General features: G+C 40.9%; 2 protein-coding genes across 2 annotated transcripts in view; one reads left to right on the plus strand and one right to left on the minus strand.

Moving 5' to 3' along the window:
- Positions 1-3316, plus strand: part of hapln4 (hyaluronan and proteoglycan link protein 4) — a gene marked incomplete in the record, with an annotated part of 20488 nt that extends 17172 nt beyond the window's left edge. Inside the window, 2 exon segments of the mRNA XM_024258763.2 lie at positions 1500-1686; positions 2804-3316. Coding sequence (XP_024114531.1) covers positions 1500-1686; positions 2804-3186 — 570 coding nt within the window.
- Positions 3317-8102: 4786 nt separating this feature from the next.
- Positions 8103-20815, minus strand: part of ncanb (neurocan b) — a gene marked incomplete at its 5' end in the record, with an annotated part of 125724 nt that continues 113011 nt past the window's right edge. Inside the window, 2 exon segments of the mRNA XM_024258925.1 lie at positions 8103-15136; positions 16637-16819. Of these exon segments, the coding sequence (XP_024114693.1) occupies positions 15006-15136; positions 16637-16819 (314 nt within the window).

The following is a 20815-nucleotide window of genomic DNA, read 5'->3' on the forward strand; positions in this document are numbered from 1 at the left end:
ATTCAGACTAGATGTTAATTTATTGTTAAAACTTTCTACAAGTAAATCACATGGGGCTGGTAAAATTACTGGAGAGTTGGAATGAACAGATGAAATAAATTTTCCGACCACTTCAGGAGTTAAGAAGCGTTTCTTCACCGTTCTCACAGAGGTCTCTTTGTTTTATAAAACCAGTGATGTTAAAGAGCACACAGTAATGATCAGACACAGCCAGATCCACAACAGAGGACACACTAGTGGGTAAACCATGACTGATGACAAGGTCAAGAGTGTGCCCCCTGTTGTGAGCCGGCTGCATGACATGTTGTTTAAAATCCAGAGAAGTCCATAAAATGAGCAGCACTGTTGTCTGACTCACTGTCCACATGAAGGTTAAAATCACCAGTTATTAAAATCATATTAAAGAAAGTGTGGACAGATGCTAAGAACTCAGAAAACTCCTCAATAAAAACAGAGTTTGGTTTTGCTGGTCTGTATACTGTGATGCATAAAATTGGAGGGCTGTTAAAAACAAAGGCATGATGTTCAAAGCTGGGGTACTGATCTAATGAAATCTGCTTTACTGCTAAGGAGTTAGATACTATAGATGCAGTACCACCACCTTTTTTGCCCTCCCTGGTTGAAAAAGCAAAACTAAAATCAGGTGGGGAGGCTTCTGTGAGAACAGTGGATGCTTCCGTGCTCAGCCATGTTTCAGTTAAAAAGAGAGCATCAATGTTATAATCCAGAATAAAATCATTTACAATAAAGGTCTTATTAGAGAGAGACCGAACATTGAAAAGTGCCATATTAAAAGAGGGTGGTGGATTTTTGGATATGGAAACTGCTTCTTTGGGATATGGTGCTTCATGTAGAGGGCGAAGGCAGTGGATGTTTGGTTTTCTCCCAGCACTTCTCCTCAAAAAAGACCTGTCCCTGATGATGGTCTCAATGGGATTACCGGTAACTGGGTGGACAACAGGCCTTGGGAATGAAGTAGATGCCGTTTTTTGTGGTATGTGGAAGGGAGAAGCCAAATTTAGTCAGTCGTTTCCACAGAGAGATGTAAGTACAGATGAAGATGTGGTTTGGACTGATGTGGGCATGATGGGGGCAGGTGATGTCTGGACACAGTGTCTAATGTTGGCTGTTAAAACCTCACTGATGAGCACTGACACCAATTGAATTGGAATTATCTGTAAGATTCAGTGTTAACACTAGTAAACATGAACAGCAGTGACACTACTTAGTGCTAAATTGTTGTAAACAACAGAACAAAAATTCAATTATTCAAGTAGCTGCCAGACACAGTAGTGCAACATGCGCCCCCTATCTACCTCCAAAGGAACGTCTCACCAAAGGATGATGAATACAACGAGAATCAGTCAGAACTAAATATTGCAATATCTCACAATATTGCAATTTTGGCACACCCTATTTAAAAACATTCATATGAGATGTGGATCTCGTTTGAATGTGTTCACACGTTCATAAAGAACCTTGATTCTCTCCCCTCACAGGCTTGGCTAGATGGATTGGACTGGTGCAATGCTGGATGGCTGGAGGACGGCTCGGTCCAGTACCCCATTTCTCATCCCAGAGACCAGTGCGGCCGTAAAGACACTCCGGCTGGGGTTCGTAACTATGGCTACAGGCACAAGGAGAGTGAGCGCTACGATGCGTTTTGCTTCACTTCCAAGCCTAACGGTAAAAATATCAGGAAGTTGGCACATTCTCTGTAACCCTTATGACCACATGACCTCTCAGATGACCCAACTCAGATGAAAGGAAGAAGAAATCCTCGACAGACACGGATAGCTGTGTAAATGAAGTAAGAGGAGTATCGTAGGTGCTCGACAAGAGGATCTTTCTCTGTGATCTTTCATCCCTAAGGGTGCTGGTTCTAAATCTGGCTGGTGTAGACTCAGTCCTACCACGGCTGTGAAGTCCTTGGGGTGTCAAACATCGCCTTTCATCTCCCAAAGCTTTGATTTGCATGGCGTTCCCACAGAGAGTCTGCACATGCTCAAATGAGCCCAGAAGGGTGGCAGACTGTTCTTTTTACCGCACTGGAGTTTGTTACAGTCCTTTTGAAACGTGACAGTCTGTAGTCAAATTCTCTGCAAATGTATGAAAGAAGTCATGAATGAAGTCTTGAACAAAAACAAGATTAATAAAAAGATATTTTCTTAACCCAAAAAATGATTGAAAAGTATGAGCTTGGACAAAATAACAACGTTAGCTTAGTGAGAAAGGGATGCTTTGAACGTTTTCTTCCCTTGAGTGTTAATTACGGCGGTCCATCGGTGGTGAGCAGAGGGCTTTAGCCGTGGTCGTAACAGTCCTGTGTCTTGGTCCAGCTGGAAGACATGGACTAAAGATATCCTTAGGAAGGATGACACAAGCTCTAGCTTTCAGCCACCAGTCAAACAAACATGGAAAAAATCTACTTAATGACAGGCTGCTCAGAATATTTTCTGTTGCTCACAAATTCTTTCTGAAAAACGCTATTTTAATGGTGTCAGTCTTGGCACAAGTTCCTCACAGTGAATTCTGAGGCTTTTTTGAATTAGAGTTTACCTTACATGGAGCTGCCTTTTAGACTTTGAGCAGCTACCGTTGGATTGATTTGATATTCTGAGCACAAGCAGGCACAGAGGCCAGAAAAACAGAGAAAACCTGCCTGAGGGGCTCTTCCAGTCTCAAGGGATTCTCTCTCTTTTTCTGTTCATTTTTTCCCTCATGGACAATTCTTTTTCCCAGTTTTCTCTCACCTTTTCACATATTCATGCACCACTTCTCACCTTTCTTCATGTACCTCCAGGCAAAGTGTACTTCCTCAAACGGTTTAAGAAGACTAACTATGCAGAGGCGATGAAGGCATGCATTCGAGATGGTTCAGTGGTGGCCAAGGTGGGTCAGCTCTACGCAGCGTGGAAGTTTCAGCTTCTGGATCGCTGTGAGGCCGGATGGCTGGAGGACGGCAGCATTCGATACCCCATAGTCAACCCTCGCGCTCGCTGTGGAGGAGCTCATCCGGGCATCCGGCACCTGGGCTTCCCTGATAAAAAGTTCCGCCTCTATGGGGTCTACTGCTTCCGCAAGAATCAGGAAGAAAATGCAGCTCAAATAAAAAAGGCGCAAAGCTCAGCGGATGGTTGGAAGAGCAGCAACAGCATCCCCATGAATGTCACAGGGGGGATTTAAAGTGGACAGACTGAGAACAGGAAAGAGATTCCATTTTACATTTGACTGCAGCTGTTGTAGATTCCATTAATCGCTTAAAACCCAGAACATCAATAGATGAGAAGCAGCAGAAAAAAATATGAGAAAAAAAGATAGTTAAATCAGGGCTAGATATTTGTTAGGATGATAGAGCCTCACCTGTCAGTCATGGGGGAGTGGGTCTAACACACGTCTGGAAGTTAAAAATTGTCAGAATAAAAGAGCAGTCTGATTATTTCCCAGGCATGAATCACATCACAAAAACTTTGGATTATTTGTGTGTTTGAATGGAATCTTGTGTGGCTCTTCAGAGCATGTGTCAGAGTCAAGGCCCGGGGGCCGGATCCGGCCCTCCGGGTAACTCTATCCGGCCCTCCAGATCATTTTGTTTTATTGTTATTAATGACCCGATGTTATCTTGCGCTCATTTCTAACTTGTATAATTTTAACAAAATATATTTTTATGGAGAGTAAAATATTGAAAGTTATTTAAGGTTTAAGTTGATTTATTCTGGAATAATATTCCTGACTTTATATTATCCATAATTATGTTAAAAAGTCATGGTTTATAGTTTTAAAAAGCTATAAAATTCTGCTAGCTTTTTGGACTATTTTGGCATTTACTGAGATTTTTTAGGCTGTTTTTGAGTTTTGCTAGTATTTCAGCTACATGCTAGCAGTTTTGGCTAACCAAAGTTTTTTTTTTTTGGATTTTAGGCTAATTTGGGATTTAGCTAATATTTTAGCTGGCTATCAGCTTCAGTGTTTTTAGCTATCAATTTCAGCATTCTCAGCAGCCAAATTCAGCTTACAGCATTCACACTAGCATTATTGCAGGTAATGTTATATATCTAGTTCATAATTGTGTTAAAAAGTTACGGTTTTAAAGTTTTAGAAATGTAGTTCTAGAGTGTTCAATAAATGTTGATCCCGTTCGGGCCGCCATCTAAGGTGTGTTCTGGATTTTGGCCCCTGGTCTGCTTGAGTTTGACTCCCCTGCTTCAGACTGAGCCTCAGAGCAGAGACAAAAAACAGGATGACTCTGCTTGTACCTTTAAGTGTGTTTCATATTGCAACCCTAATGCAAACTTTTTTTCTTTCTCTTTTTGCCTTACCTGAAAATGCCAAATCCTGAATATTGCACAAAAATATTTGCACTTGATATTCTGGGATCCTTCTTGATTAAAACAATTTTGATTTAAACTTAGATGAGCATGCACTGTGTGGCTGAGACTAGCTTCTGGGACTGCACATGCTGACATACAGTTCTAATGTTGCTCTTTGAAACTCTTTGAGTCTCCAATGTATCATCATTCATACAGAAGTATGCTTGAAACTATACTATGAATGAATGACTTAAAAGAAATAAAAATCTTTGAAAATGTTCTTTGGAACAATGTATTTTTTCAGTAAATCCCAAATAAACCGTAGGTGTCCCTCTCTGCGATTGGCTCCTGATGCGTACAGGAACTCTTGTGGATAAGAGAAACAAGGTCTCTGTTGGAAAGCTTTGAAGCTTGAGGAAGTAAAAAGTGATTCTGCAAACACACTCTCAACAAATGTGTCAATATTTCAGTGCATTTTGGTTTATTAATAAAGCTCAAATCTAAATTGAGTTTGTGTTCAGCAGCGTCATCCAAACCTGGTCTTTAGGGAACCTACCCTGCTCAAACACACCTGCCTTTGATAACCGTCAGCATCCTCCTTCTGCAGAGACTGGTGATGAACTGGATCAGGCTGCTTTAGCAGAAGCATGAGAACATGAAGGACAGAGTTCCCTGAGGACCTGTGTTGGGAAAAACTGATCTTAGATACAACAGACTGACAAAGAGAGTGAGGAACAGAGGGAATGAATTACTATGATTATGATCTTTTTCATTTCAAATATTATTATTCACTATTACTCAATTCATCTTCTGTTCAAACAAAATTATCTTAACAATGACACAGCAGCTCAGATAACACATTAGGTCAAAGCATTTTCTGTGTATTCTGTACAATCAAAGGGTGACAGTTGAGAGGAAAACCCTCTCAAAAACGAAAAAAAAAAAAAAGAAAGAAACCTTCACTCTGACTCACTGAGGCCATCTACCCTCAGCGGTCATCCTCTGAGAGAACAGACACATGCTACAAACATATCTGTTACAGGACAGAAGAGTCACTGGTACAAAGGAGGAGATTCTGAGATGACAACATCTGCTGGTCTGTGCACTTTACTTTACTTTACTTTCAATCATCCAGGTCCATTCCAGTGAGTTAACTGGTGCAAAAAAGCCCTCAGCTGGATTTTGTACCTCGAGTTCAATTCTAGTTTTTTTCTCCTCTTCTTGTGGGTTTTTGAAATAAAACAAACAGCACCAACAATGACTGAAGCATGTCTCCTGCTCAATGGAAACTTGGAGCCTCTGTGTAAGTCAAGGACCAGACTGGAATCATAGTACAGCAAAACATTACATTCTACCAAATCCGAGTCCCTGACTGGTCAAAGTTCAATCTAGTTTAACTTTCTACCTTCAACAGCTGCAGGTTTTGTATGTCGAGCCCCAAAACAATAGAGACTTGGGTAGTTATTTGTAAATGTGAATGTTTTGAACGTGGAAGCTCGAAAAGTGCGTTTACATTTCTTTTCTCTGCTTGAATGTGTGTTACAGAGGGAGGTGGGATTGTAGCTTCATGTTGAATGTTTCTTGTATACATTGGTCAGGATAAGCAGGAAAAGATGGGCAATCTATTTTTACACACATGTAATTTCCTTCTCTTGAAGAGATCGTATCTTAGGAAGTTGAACCCATATACGTTTATATGCAGTTCAGACATAACGTGTTCTGCTTAAAATTATGAAATGTTTAAGTTATTTCTAAGTAACAAGCTTAGTATTTAGCTGATGATATAAAGTGGTAAAGTGCTGTTCTCATGATCAAGATTTAGAAACAAAATTAAATTTCCTAAACTTTAGTGTCATTACACAGTAATGCAGGATAATCCTGGGGATTCAAATCAACTGTAGAAAAGCCTGATATTGACCATGAGAACAAAGTTATGATGTACCGTCTTCTCAGAACTGGGATTTATTTCCTTGTTGCAAACTTACACAATAAGGCGGAGCATAAATCTCTGCCAGCTATACTGTCCACGTTACTTTCCCATTACTTGTTATACCAGATGTTTTTGCATGAGCTTCATGGACACCAGTCAGATGTATGCTGACCTCTAACTGCTGTGCAGCTGTTGCAGGTCCTCCTCCTCACACAGATGATGTCGGGACAGCGGGACGTAAGCTGATCGACCCACTACGCTCTCTGGGTGTCAATAAATATCTGGGTAGAAGTAAATATCTGCAGAAATGTAAGGGGTGTACTCACATTTGAGAGATACTATACTTAAAAAATCCTCCCATTTTTGATTCATGTCAAATAAATACAATATTTAGCATTTTTATCTTAATTATTGGACATATCTGTTTAACAAAGAGGAAAATGTCAAGTTTTCATCAGATATTATTCACAATCTAAGTTTAAAGTGGCTTATAAGAAAACTATTAAACGCATCATTTACACATGAATGATGGAGATGTGAAATCAGTCTCACATCAGATATGAGCATAAATGTGGTTTTGTTTGTTTGTGTATCTGGTGATTTGTGTGTGCAGTTTCAAGCTGCTGTCATTTTAAGTTGTGCATTTGTAAACTACATTTTGTATTTTTTTAAATATTGCAATTTTTGTATATGTGAATACACAATATGTAATGTATGAGTTACAAATCAAGAATGATGCACACACCAATCGGATGAGACTATAAACCGAGAGATAGTCGAAGATTGACCAAAACCTTGATGTTCTAACTTACCTGGCTAGTCAGAGAAGACTACCAGTCTTTGAACTTGTGTGGAAATAAAAAATGGAGAAGTGTTCAGTTCAGATTAGAGGAAAATTGAATAACTTTGTCCAGGATTGAAACAATAAAACATCTTAAAGAATCTGTCAAAGACGCAGCTGGCAGACAGAAAAACAAGAATTATGACCAAATCTGACCCCACCCCTTAGCCGAGTGTGTTTTCCCCATGAACACCTCCACTAATGAGATGTAGTCTGTGTGTGAAGGCTGGAAGGTGCTGCTGTATTGACTGCTGTGCTTCCCTCTGGTATTCTGACCCCCACCATCACCATCGCCCACCATCATCCTGACTGCCAGAGCTGGCAGCGCCTTGAGGCTGCAGCTGCCCAAGGTACACTGACCCCAGTAACCCCCGCCATACGGTATGGTGGGGGGGGTACTGGTATGATCTATACCATATCATGAGTATCTGTTTGTATAGTGATTTTTGTACAACTGTTTGACCTTCCCTACCCTCTACCATGACAAGAGCAAAGTGCAGAGTACAGTATGTATCTGTGTTGTCGTCACTATAATTTCCTTTTCACTGTGTTTTCAGTTCTTAATGTTTGAAGACAAAGTTTCAAGAAGTCTGTGAAATGAAGGCCCATTTAAAGAACCACAATGACCAAACCGGGGCTGCACGGTGGCGCAGTGGTTAGCGCTCTTACCTCACAGCGAGTAGGCCCCGGTTCGAATCCCGGCTGGGACCTTTCTATGTGGAGTTTGCATGTTCTCCCCGTGCATGCGTGGGTTTTCACCGGGGACTCTGGCTTCCTCCCACCGTCCAAAAACATGCTTCATAGGTTAATTGGTGACTCTAAATTGCTCCTAGGTGTGAATGTGAGAGTGAATGTGTGTCTGATTGAGGCCCTGCGACAGACTGGAGACCTGTCCAGGGTGAACCCCGCCTTCACCCATCAGTAGCCGGGATAGGCTCCGGCACCCCGCGACCCCGAAAGGGAAGCAGCGGTCAAGAAGATGGATGGATGGATGGATGGATGGACAATGACCAAACCCATATCAGATCCAAACAAATGTTTGCTTTAATGATCATTTGTCTTGTAAATAATATAATACAGTAACTTGACAGAAATTCATGAGAACAAACATCAATAAACATGAATAAATATTAATGGGTCATATTCACACAGTCAGAGATGATTCATTCACGTTACATTTGTTCTGGATTTACAGTAAACATACAGATTACTGTAAACTTATCTGCTTTGCAAGGATCAAAGTCAAAGACGAGGTTTGAATTTGTGTGTGGGTTAATTCCATGTGTATGGGGTAAGATAGCTGTCAAAAAGAAACATATTCATGAAAAGAAGTTGTATTTATAAACACAGTCATATTCATAATAATTCGTTAATATTTTGAGCACAACTTTACAGGAAAAAATATGAATCCAACATTCAGTCTTACGTTTAACATGTCTATTTAGAATAGGACTTTTCTTTGTTGTGAATATGAATTTCTTCTGTTAACAAACTGTCAAAAATACATCACGGGTCACAGGCTGATACATCGAGTCCTGAAACGTCGATCCAACTGAGAGAGCGTGAGCAGTGAGGCTCATTTATTAAACTACAACAGAATTACACTTTTTAGAATGTAATTGATCCCGTGGCAGAAAAAATATCTAACTCTGCTGGAAAAAAGAAAAGATATTAACCGAAAAAAACAGATGTTAACTAGAGAATGACGAATAAAATAAAATCACCCGACCAGGCAGCAGAGGGATCCCCGTCTCTCTGCTGCTGCTCTTCTACTGTCTGGTCTCTGATGTTTTGCCAAGGAACGTCCCCTGCCAGAATTTGTTTCAGGCATCATTTTGGCCGGGAGAACAACACCGGCCAGCAGCGGCGTGTTAGCGTGGGGAATCCTCGTTAAGCCGGGCTGTTTATTCCCGGGACAGGCGGGGCGGGTAGTCCCGCTCCAGGTCGTGGACCGGTCGAAATGTACCCTTGTCTTCACTCAGACCAGACTCTAGCAGCACTGTGACCCCGAAAGGATTAGTGGGTTAAGAAAGGGAATGGTAATGACAAAAACAGCTAAGCTAACTCGGAGCTAAGGAAGGCTAATTGACAGCCGACTCTAGCCTTAGTCGAAAAGAAAGAAAAATTAGAAACAGAGAGAAATTTGGGCATTCTGATCCTAATGGCTTTTTTATTTTATTTTATTATATTGTTTTTACCACTGTAGTTGGCTACCAGTGAGCATACTTTAGCTCCGAGTTAGCTTAGCTGTTTTTGTTACGTTATGCTCTTGTTATCAACTCATTTTACAGGCATGTTTTTCTAACACCTAATGAGTAGAGTGGCATGTCTGCTACTTCTTTTAGGGCTGTTTTCCATCACTTCTGGGTCTAAAAGGATCTGATGCTGCATTGTTTACACGAGCAACTGTTGTAGCCTGACAGCCACAGATGTGTCGGAGATCGCTGTAGTTTGATCTGTTTTATTGAATTTTCAACAGAGCTATGGTTATTAAGATCATTTTCCTGTTATGGCATCAGTAACATCCTTAACATTTCTATTTTATTTTAGTTAAATCCATTAACTTGAACAGATGTGCACAGTTTGATCAATCAATGTTCCGGGACTCGATGTATCAGCCTGTGACCCTGTGACGTATTTTTGACAGTTTGTTAACAGTACAAATTCGTATTTAAGACAAAAATCATAAAAAGTCATATTCTTAATAGACAAGGTAAACTTAAAACTAAATGTTTGTGTTCATATTTTTTCTGCAAAGTTGTGCACAAAATATTAATTTGTACACAACTTTGTCTTTATTAATGTAAATTTTTCTTCATGAATAGGTTTCTTTTTTGTAGTGATTTTACCCCATACATGTGTGTGTGTGTCAGCGGTGTTTGGTGCAGACAGAGAGGGGAGGAAAATGAGGGGTTTCAGATGAACAGAGGCTGTGTGAATATGACTCAAGAAGCCTAAGTGACAAACACACCCAGAGTTTAAACCGACTGTCAGGAAAAGATTCATTCCAACAGAATGCAGGGATTTTCTGACTATGATGAGTCAGCTCAGCTCAGCATCAGACTAACAAGAACCAATAGAGGAGTGCCTGAATGTTACCTAGAGAACAATGCGGAATGTAACACATGCAGTGGAGAGAAGCTGATAATAATGGAGGAAAACATGTCAGAGAGGAATGCTTTGACCTCCAACAGACTGTTTTTCTCTAAAATGTTTACAATGTGGTCCATGTTGGAGACAGAAATTGTCAGTAAGTGAACAGAGTGGGATTATATAAGTTCGCTTCCTCCCTCTACCTTTCAGGCAATCTCTTGATTGCTTGAAATAAACAATTTCTAACCTAATCTAATCTGATCTAATCTAATCTAATTGGTCCGAATCGGTCTGGGTCAACATTTCTATGGCAACCACTCTTACCTAAGTTCACACCCCTACTGCTGAGGGGAATCTGCCAATAAAGTGTTTGGAGTGATCAAATGCTTTGACTGAGGCATCTGATTGGTCAGAATATAACTTGAAGAATTTGCAATAAAAAAAATATCGTGAAAAAAATGAGGATAATTACGAAGATGTTTGAAAAATGTGTCAGATTAAAGCCATGTCTGAATTCCCTCCCTAATCCCTATAGTGTATTTGCCATTTTCTAGTACTGTCCTAATCTGCCAATTGGAAAATCAAGTGCCCTAGAAATTTCCCAGAAGACTTTGCAAAAACTAGCGTGCATCGATGCTCAATAGATTAGGGAGTATAGACCACAATGAATTGCGGTCAAACAATTTCAAACAAAAACATGTGTTTCAATATAATTTTTGAATAAACCATCCACATTTTTACCATCAGAACACAGTGGAGTCATAAATAAACGTTGTGAAATGTTCGTATTGATATGATTTTGACTTCATGAAATCAGTGACATCAAACCTGGCGTTTAGAAAAACGAAACAAAAGCAGAGAGCATCCTGTCCGAATTTCCTTTAAAATCCAGGGCACTAGATAGTCCTGCACTATAGTTTTTTAGTAGGTAGGGATCAGGGAGGGAATTCAGACACAACCTCAGAATGGTTATTCTGACAAACAGAATGACTGAGTAACAGCTGGGATTTTGGCCTCTTGGAGCCACTTCCTGTTTGAAAGGCGAGGGGGGTGGGGTCACTCTGTCCAGTTTCTCCTCTTTGAACCATCTCGAACAAGCTAAGGATATCGATGCAGCAGATTAAGAAAAATCCTCTCTGTATTTATGTCTCCACATTTGTTTTAGTCCGGCTTCAGAACGTGGGAATTCATGTATATAGGCTCGTTTTTCAAAAACAGTACACGGTGTGTGCATACTTTATGAGTACAAGATGTGAAGCTCATGCCTGTCAATCACTTCACCGTCAACTGATTGATTGATCTCGTCAGTCGTTAGCATAAGCATCAGGTTACGTGTGCGTCCCTGGCTGTCAGGACAGGCAGGACCCTTCTGTTATCTCATCTCTAGAACTAATAACAGTGATGCATTGTGGGTACTCATTTGCCTTTCAATCAGGGCTTAGCTAGAGTGGAGACAGACAGAAAGGATAACTAGCAGATGGGCAAATGCACTTGAAGTTTCAAGACTAACTAAAGTAAAAGTGTAACCCCAATGTCATTAGCTTATGGTTACATCTTTGGTTTTGATTTAGTTTCCTAAAACTGAATTTTTAATATTGGCCCTGTGACGAAGATAAACCACTCCACAGCTGTAATCACTCTGTGTCAGGGCATCGGCTTTGCTGTGCGAGAGCCAACTGTCCACCCTTCCACTCGTCTAGCCGTGGTCCATTCATTTCGAAGAAGTCGGAGAAGCAGGCGGTGTCAGTCTGACATGAACAGAGCAGCAGGGCCTGACAGCTGTGACAATCAGCTCACCTCCAGAGCGCTGTCTGTCAGCATCACCCTTTCCCGTCACAACAGCTCTGTGCTTGTGTAGATAGTGCAGCTTTTAATTAGTCATGCAGCAGATTAATTAAAGTGATAGAGAGATTCAGGTTCACTATTGCTGTTGCCAAGGTGAGGGAGGACAAGGGCAGAGAATTAACACCTCACCTGCATTACTTCAGAAAACCGGACTATCAGCGGTATCAAAGAGCAGGTTAAGCTTCCGGTCAGCCATAATTGTCACTATAGTGATCCTGTTTCTCTTTATTATTATTTCTCATTTATTTCTCCATACGTTTATTGATCCGTAAAAACCTAATCAGCAATTTCTGCAATCATGGTATCAAGACATTCAGCTCATTAAGGATATTCCTGCTTGTACTTTTGGTATTTCTACATTTTACTTTTCTTTTTTTCGAGTTATTGCAATTTATGCAATTTTTCAGCCCCATTGAAAATGAATGGGAATTTTTTTCAAATTTCTGTAAATTCTGCAATGTCAGCAATATAAAAAAAAAATTAACATGTTCAGGACATCCATACTTTAATTTACGCATTTTTTTTTATTTTATGCCAATTTTGCGAATTTTTTTCAAGTAATTCTTCAAATTTTTGTGCGCTCTCTGCAAATTATGCAAGTTTGGTATCAAAATATTCAGCATGTTCAGGGCAATCATGGTTGTACTTTTGGTATTTATACCTTTTACGCATTTTACATTCATTTGCAATTTTTGCGATCTTTTTCACAAAATGTTTTCAATCTTTGTGCGCTTTGAAACTATGCAATATCGGTATCAAGACGTCCAGCACCTTCAGGACATTCTTGATATTACTTTTTGGGTATTGATACATTTTACGCAATTTTAGAAATTTTTTGAATTTTTTTGCAAGAATTTTTTCTTTCAAGAATTTTTTTTTTTTTTCAAATTTTTGTGCACTTTTTACAAATTTTGCAAGTTTGGCATCAAAACATTCAGCACATTCAGGGCATTATACTGCCATCAAAGTTAATTGTTTCAGCATTTTCAGCGAGCACATTCAGCAAGAAGCATTCACACTAGCATTATCGCAGGTAATGTAACTTTTCTAGTTCATTTTACTTTCAGTAAAAGTAAATTACTTGAAACCTGAATGGCAAAGTTGGCTAAGCACAGAGGAAGAAGAGAAAAGGCCTCGACATGATGGAGGAACGAAGGATGAAAGCGCTGGCCGTCTTTGAGATTTAATCCTAAAATCTCTAACCTCGAGGCCTGGCTTCAAAACACAGCACTTTATCCAAGCAGTACAGGAGAAGCTAAAGAGAGCAAAGCACTGCTTCAATCCCCTCTTTAAAAAGGACAAGCTGCACGGGGCGAGTTTAGAGGAGAAGATCTGCCAGACGGTCTGCTCCAGAGACACTGAGGTCTACTGTCAGCTGACCCTCTGCAGTTATGAAGGCTCTGAGACACTGTTAGTAAACCAGGTTTATCTTTGTGTTTGGCCATCATGTTACTTCTGTCTCCAGATGTGTGATGATTTCATTTATACTGAAGGGTTAACTGAACTAAGAGTACATTAAATTGAGCTTTAACCCTTTAACACCTGGGCATCACCGATGATGCTTAAACACTAAATCTTTAACTGTTAACACGCTAATTCCAGTACATTGTGAAGGAGAAAAGCGTCTCGTCGAGCAAATGCCAAAAAAAAAAAAAGAATATATAATCATTGTGATTTGGCGCACCCTCCAGCTGATGGTGCCCTAGGCGGCTGCCTAGTTTGCCTTTGCCCTGGGCCGGCCCTGCTAAAACAAGGCAGTTCAGACATCTTAAGAATGTTCGAAACAAGTTAAAATTTTGTTGTTTTGTGACTTTGAAAATCACCATTTTTACCACGACTGATAAATTGGATTTCCAGCTACTATTAACAGTATAACAAAACTACCTCAAACTAGTGTAAACCTTTCTTCAGATAATTTGTTCAGTTATTTGAAATGCTTAAATGTGCCTCAGAACTGAACTTTGTAGTTTTATTAAGTTTTTACCTTTTTCTGTAGGTAAGAAAAATGCTGGTAACAGAGCACACGACTCGGACAGTTTATTTTTCCACAGACAGAAAAGCGTGCTGCCAAACAACAGCCAATCTAAATCAAAGAGTCACTTTAGAGTCCCTTCCCATGCTGCACCACTGAATAATTCACCGCAAACATTCCTGCAGCAACACAAGTTAAGAGAGAGGAGAAGTGAAACGTGGGGTGCTGAGCTGAGACAAACTGACATCAGAGATGCAGATGAACCCGTGGCAGTGACAGGTGTGGAGGTCTAACATAGCAGGAGAAGCTTCCCGCATGAGGCTGATGAAGGTGATGAAGCTGAGAGGAGGCGGGCTTCACGTTTTCCTCTGGAGGTTCGTCATCTAAAGTAACTGTCTCACATCCACAAGAAGATACACCGCTAACAATCAATTAACTCAATTACCACTACCTTTAGTTAAAAATAAATCAATTAACTTACCGTTACTCTAGTACAATGTCTAACGAAGGGCAAACCAAGAGCAGCAGAGTTAAGACAAAGGAACTGAGTGTTTGTAAAAAAGAACTGTGTTCAGCAGACAAAAGGCTCAAGTCAACATTCATTGACTCGTCTGGCTTTGATACGGCATTTTCAGTGATGTCATCCCTATTTGCAGTTAGTACTAAACGTCTTCTCTTCAAAGAATGTTCAGGGTGGGTCTCAAAGGTAATTTTTTATCTCAGAAACAGGTCAACTCGGCTCCATTTTGAGCCTGCTGGGAGTGTAACTGGAGCAAGTAAAAGGGCAGCTGAGCAAGAAAAGAGTTGGGACCCGAAACTTGAGCTAAAAAAGTACGGAGGAGTTGAATTAAGTCCTGGTGACGCCTGGCAGCACTTTGGTGGTTGAGAGAGCTCAACTCTGAGAGCCAGGAAAGCAGCTGAGGGTGGGGGCTCGGGTAGAAAACTTTGGGGTGTAATCGTGGGACTGTGTTAGGGGGAAGGCTGACAGAGGGAAGGTGTGTTGTTTGTTTTGGTTCAGAAGCGGGCGCGGTGCTGGCCCTGCTCTCCTGCATGGTGTCCTCCGTCTCTGTGAGCGTGCCTCTTGTGCTTTCTGCGCTCCCGCCTGCTCTTGTGATGGTGGCGCCGATAGCGATGGGATCGCCGGGCTGGAATGACAAATAGGAGGCGACAATGAGTAAGTCAGAAGTAATAAAAGATGAAATACAGCAGAGGAAGACCATTGCAAGAGGAACATGGATCAGAGATGGACAGCAGGTAAAAGACAGCAAGACGATGAAGAGAGGAGATGAAAAGGCAGCAAGGTCTTAGCCAGCAGTTCTCCATGGACCTAACGGCTTCCAGCACAACAAAGGAAGTGTTTCATCTAAGAACGCGTAGACTGCAGCCCTTTAAAAGCTGCTCATCCTTGGGGTGAGCAGAATGAAACAGCTCCAAACTCTGACTGTTGAGGAATTGAGGGCACGAAAACAACTCAATCTAAAGATTCTCAGCACAAGCATTTTTGTTACAAAATACTTTCTAGTTCATGCATCTATCCATATTAAGAACCTGCTGAATCCCTTTCATAGTCACAGGGTTGCTGGAGCCTATCCAAGCCTCAGACTTTGGCTGTGCTGTTTTTGTAGCATTTCATTTAGTGATACAATCTCACTGAGCAAGATTCAGTTTTAAGAACATTTTTACTTTGGTTTTTCTTTGATTTAGAAAAAATGATACATATACTTGAATAGTACCACCTTTGGTAAAGAGTGCATGCTTCAGGTTACAAGTGACATTTTGACTAAAAACTATATAGTAGAAATACATATTTATAAATTGTGCCGATTCTCATTCAGGTGAAGGTATCTATAGGACGGGGGATGAAAACTGGACTTCTCTAGAGAGATAGAAAGAGAGAAAGATGGAGAGATAGAGATACAGAGAGATATAGAAAGAGAGTGAGATAGACATAAAGATTGATAAAGAGAGATATATAGATATAGAGATATATAGAGAAATAGACTGACATAGATAGACAGACGGACGGACAGATGGATAAATGGATGGATGGATGGACAATCATAAAAACACATAAAAGCACAATTAAAACAATGAGTCAGTGGGTTTAAAGAAGAGAAGACAGTAAGTCCAGATGTCATGAAATTACTTCAAAAATGTTTGATATTGTGTAAAGTATTACAAACAGATGCAGTGCACACACATGCAATCTCCCAATAACACGGCCCTACTTAGAGTTTGTAGAGCACTTTTTAGAATCATAAATGAAACATGTTACATTAGAGTAAAAGTCCCCTTGGAAGAACATTTCTGCTTCCTGCTACATTTCTTATCCTTAAAAATCTTAACCTGTTTCTGAATGCTTTGAAAAGTCTCAAGAAAAGAAAGGATTTCCCCTCAAGCATGAAGCACTTCAAAGAATACCCAATCAGTGTGAAGGAAACCCTCAGGAATCCGTTCAGGCTGGACTCAGAGTTCTCCTTTCTCCTGCAATTATTAATAATGAGTGCAGGCCTTAAAAGCCTGAATGCAGGATGTCAGCAGCCCTGCAGGGCAGTTCATGCAGGAGGATCCGTGTTTCAGACCTGCGCTGATGCGTGCGCTAAAAAGACCCAAATCAGAACGGCTTCACTGTTGGTCACACTTACATCGTATGCAGATGATTTTAGGCCGGTCCCATCTGCCGTTGGCACGGCACTTAGCAGTGGGCACGTGGCGCTGGAGGAAGCCGTCAGCACACTGGTAGCGTGCTATTGAGTGGATGTCATAGTGCGAACGCACTCGACCAATCAGGAAGGCGTTTTCCACTGTGGGCGGGGCTCCACAGAGAACTGTTTGAACACATAAAAATGGGGTTTATTGGAATAGATGGTCTACTTTTACCTGTTCTGGTTTCATTCAAAGGCCACCTGTACTGAAGTGTAGTTGTAGGAAAAGATGAAAACAAACACATGGAGGCACCAAAACACACAAACATGGTTTCATGTCAGCAGGACAGCAGATCTGATCTAGTCTGGAGGGACTGTTCCCACCTGCAGCTCAAATCCCAGACAGCATGAGGACAGAGTTAAACAGCTGTGGACGTTAGGGTGACGTCTAAAAGAAGAAATTTAACAATCTGCAATTCTAAAGTGTGGATTATAGAGGCATACATCTTTACAAAAGTGCTAAACAATTCTAATTTACAGTCTATGACTGTGCTTTGCAACCTTTTCAAGCTCATTTAAATCCCAATAAAATTTAGAATGATGCTATTTGTCTTAAACAAAGATACCACTTCCTGTGCTTCATGGATGTACAGTCTGGAATAATCGGTGTAAACATGAACACATGGGTTTTTGATAGATATTGAATCCTCTAATTGACATTCCTAAAGCATCACATGGATCAAAAACGGTTTAAAGAAACAGAACTGAGTCATGCTCGCTGTGACTGCTGCTTCTGCTGAGAGCGACTGAAACCCAAAGGCATTATTCTTTTATAGAATACAGAAGAAAAAGGTTTTTAAATGATTCATTTTTACATAAGATTGCTTGACATGTTCATATTTCTATCAATCTTCTTTTTTGGGGACACACAGAGATATGCGTGTCAGGTAAAAGGCTCAGGGCTTTCTCCTCAGAATCTCCAACAATGTTAAACCACTGCAGAGCTGACCGCCAGTTAGCACTGCTGACCCCTCTGCAAATCCTTGCAGGTGTTTGGTTGAGAGGAACTGATCCAAGGAAGTTCACAGAAAAAGAGTTTATTCAGCAGTCCTTGAGTTTGATAGATTTGACACATGAATCGTTGATGGAGACGGCGGCATCTGCGTTGGTAAAGATGTGGAAGGTTCAGAAGGTGAAGGAGAGAGTACCCACAGCGAACTGGAAACTGTGAGGAGCCCTCATCTCTATGCGTAGGCCTATTTATAATGTGTACATTCAATCCTCCATGTGTGATTCAACTCTGATGAAGCACACTGATGAACATCTGCCTTGATATGACTCTTGAAGGACAGGTTTAGTCTGACAGCAGAATGACCTCGTTCAGCCTCATGACACCGGCCAGGAGGAGAGAGCAGCCATCATTGATTGGACACACATAACACATTAGAGCATAGGCCACGCCTCCATGACCATATGAAGCCATACAGAGATCAGCATACTCCTCTCCTGACACGGGGCTGGATGTGGAACCAGAAAACTCCTTTTACTATTGTGTGGATAAAGACTGGGAACGCCCTGCTGACGTATAATCAACCTAATATTACTGCTCGTTGATTGGTCAGCAGTGCTTAATACCCGGAGCTCCGAATAACTTTCATCCAACTTTTTTTTTTAATAACTTTTAAATGAAATAATTATTTTTTCTAAGCAAGTTTTTTGTCTCTCAATTCCTCATCAACCAACTTGGGGAGGCTAGCAGAGAGTTACCCAACCAAACCGCCTCACCAACAGTTCACTGGGGTGAAGGCTGGGGCCGGGAAAATTCTGCGGTCCAGAACAAGAAGCAAGCAATCCAAAACATAAAACATAAAGCATGGACGCATGAACACGAGGCTGGAGAGGCTCAGGCTGGAGATGAATTTCTGGCAAAAATCCTGCTGCTTTAAAGACAACCAGACAGGAGAGAACAACTATGTGAATCACATGTGTCAAAGTCAGGGCCTGGGGGCCGGATACAGTTACCCGGGGGCCGGATACAGTTACCCGGAGGGCCGGATACAGTTACCCGGGGGCCGGATACAGTTACCCGGGGGCCGGATACAGTTACCCGGAGGGGCGGATCCGGCCCTCCAGATCATTTTATTTATTATTGTTAATGACCTGATGTTATCTTGTACTTATTTCTAACTTGTATCATTTTTACAAAATATATTTTCATGGAGAGTAAAATATTTAAAGTTATTTAAGGTTTAAGTTGATTTATTCTAGAATAATATTCCTGCCTTTTTATTATTCACAAATATGTTTAAAAGTTACAGTTTTAAAGTTTTAAAAATTTACATTCAGCTAGCTTTTTGACTATTTTGTTATTTACTAAGATTTTTTTTTAGGTATTTTGGGGTTTAGCTAATATTTTAGCTACATGCTAGCTGTTTTGGTTAATTAAGGCTTTTTTACATTTTTAGGTTATTCTGAAGTTTTGCTGTTTTTTCAGCTACATGCTAGCTTCTTTGGCTAACCCAAGTTTTTTGTTGTGTTTTTTAGGCTCATTTGGCATTTAGCTAATATTTTAGCTGGGTATCAGCTTAAGCATTTTCAGCTATCAGCTTCAGTGTTTTTAACTATCAATTTCAGCATCTTCAGCTACCAGCACTAGCATCTGCAGCAGTCAAATTCAGCTCACAGTTACAGTTCACACTAGTGTTATTGCTGGTAATGCTATATATCTGGTTCATAATTATGTTAAAAAGTTACGTTTTTATTGTTTTAAGAATGTAGTTTTAGTGTGTTCAATAAATGTTCATCCTGTTCGACCTGATGTGCGGATTGGATTTTGGTCTCTTGTGTGATTGCGTTTGACACCTCTGGTCTAGATTGACTTCCTTATTCAGTGAAGACCTGTAATGCTGCCATGAATAAAGTGCTTTCTCTAAACTGTTTCTGAAAAGTTGAAACATTTAAAGTGCCTTTGCCGACACTGAGACACACAAACAGAACAAGAACACCCAAATGTCTCATTAACTAGCTTAACTGTGATCCACACTGTTTCACACAGCTTTAAACTGATGCAGAAAAACCAAAGTGTTCTCCTTCCTGTGTTTTCCTCTCCCCCTCATGCCTCTCTGTCATCCTCCCCGTTACTCTAAGGACGTGGGATTTCTTCTGTGATGTGAGAAAGTGAACAAGAGAAGAGCCAGAAGCATCTTGAAAAGTAACCCAGCTGCTTCAGAGGCTGCTTCAGAGCTGATGAGTAACGAAGCCACAGCCAGCACTGATGCTGCTGCCTCCTGAGGTTTAGAAGCATTAAGTCAGCCTGACATTTCCTCATCTGAACGGTCAACATTGATGTGAACACTAACTGATTGTAAAGCTGAAAATGCCTTTAACACATGTCCTACTCTCCATCAGTGTTCCTGCATCTTCAATCCCCCTGTTCAAACACATCTGCCTTTGATAAGCGCCGTCATCATCCTTCCGCAGAGCCTGATGATGAACTGAATCAGGCTGCTAAAGCAGGGCAGCTTGAGAACATACAGGACAGCGTTCCCTGAGGACCGGGCTGGGGAAACACTGCTCTAAATGGCTGGCAGAATTCGCCAAAAAAACATTCCTCTGCTCAAGACGCACAACCACAAACACCTTCATTCTGAAATACGTTTCTAAAACAAAAGCTGTCTGTGCAGAACAGAGTGATCACATTACATGGACCACTGTGCTGCTGAAGGCACTGTCAACAGTCTATCATTTCTCAACGTGCTCAGAGGCTCTGCAGAGACTGCCATGCCAAATGAGATTTCTCCCCTCTGTACATAATAATCCATCTACAATGGATGAATGATTTCCTCGTTGCTCTGTTGATGGGGAGTGTTTCCTCTCCTCACTAGAACAGTATGCGTCAGGTTTCTGGGACTCAGTGCTGTGTCACTCTTTGTAATACATCTATCCATCCATTTTCATGGGGTTGCTGGAGCCTATCCCAGCTACAGTTGGGTAAAGGCAAGATATACCTGGGGGAGGTTACCAGTTGGTCACAGGGTGGTACTATCACACACACGTTCACACTAAAGGGCAATTTAGTGACACCGGTTAACTAATGAGAGATTTTTTGGACTCCGCCCACCTGAAGAAGGCGCTCACTCTGCTTCCATGCATGCTTTACGCTTTAGTACAGTTTACTTA

Source organism: Oryzias melastigma, linkage group LG4 (assembly GCF_002922805.2).
Source record: "Oryzias melastigma strain HK-1 linkage group LG4, ASM292280v2, whole genome shotgun sequence".
In the NCBI taxonomy this organism is placed as follows: Eukaryota; Metazoa; Chordata; class Actinopteri; order Beloniformes; family Adrianichthyidae; genus Oryzias; species Oryzias melastigma.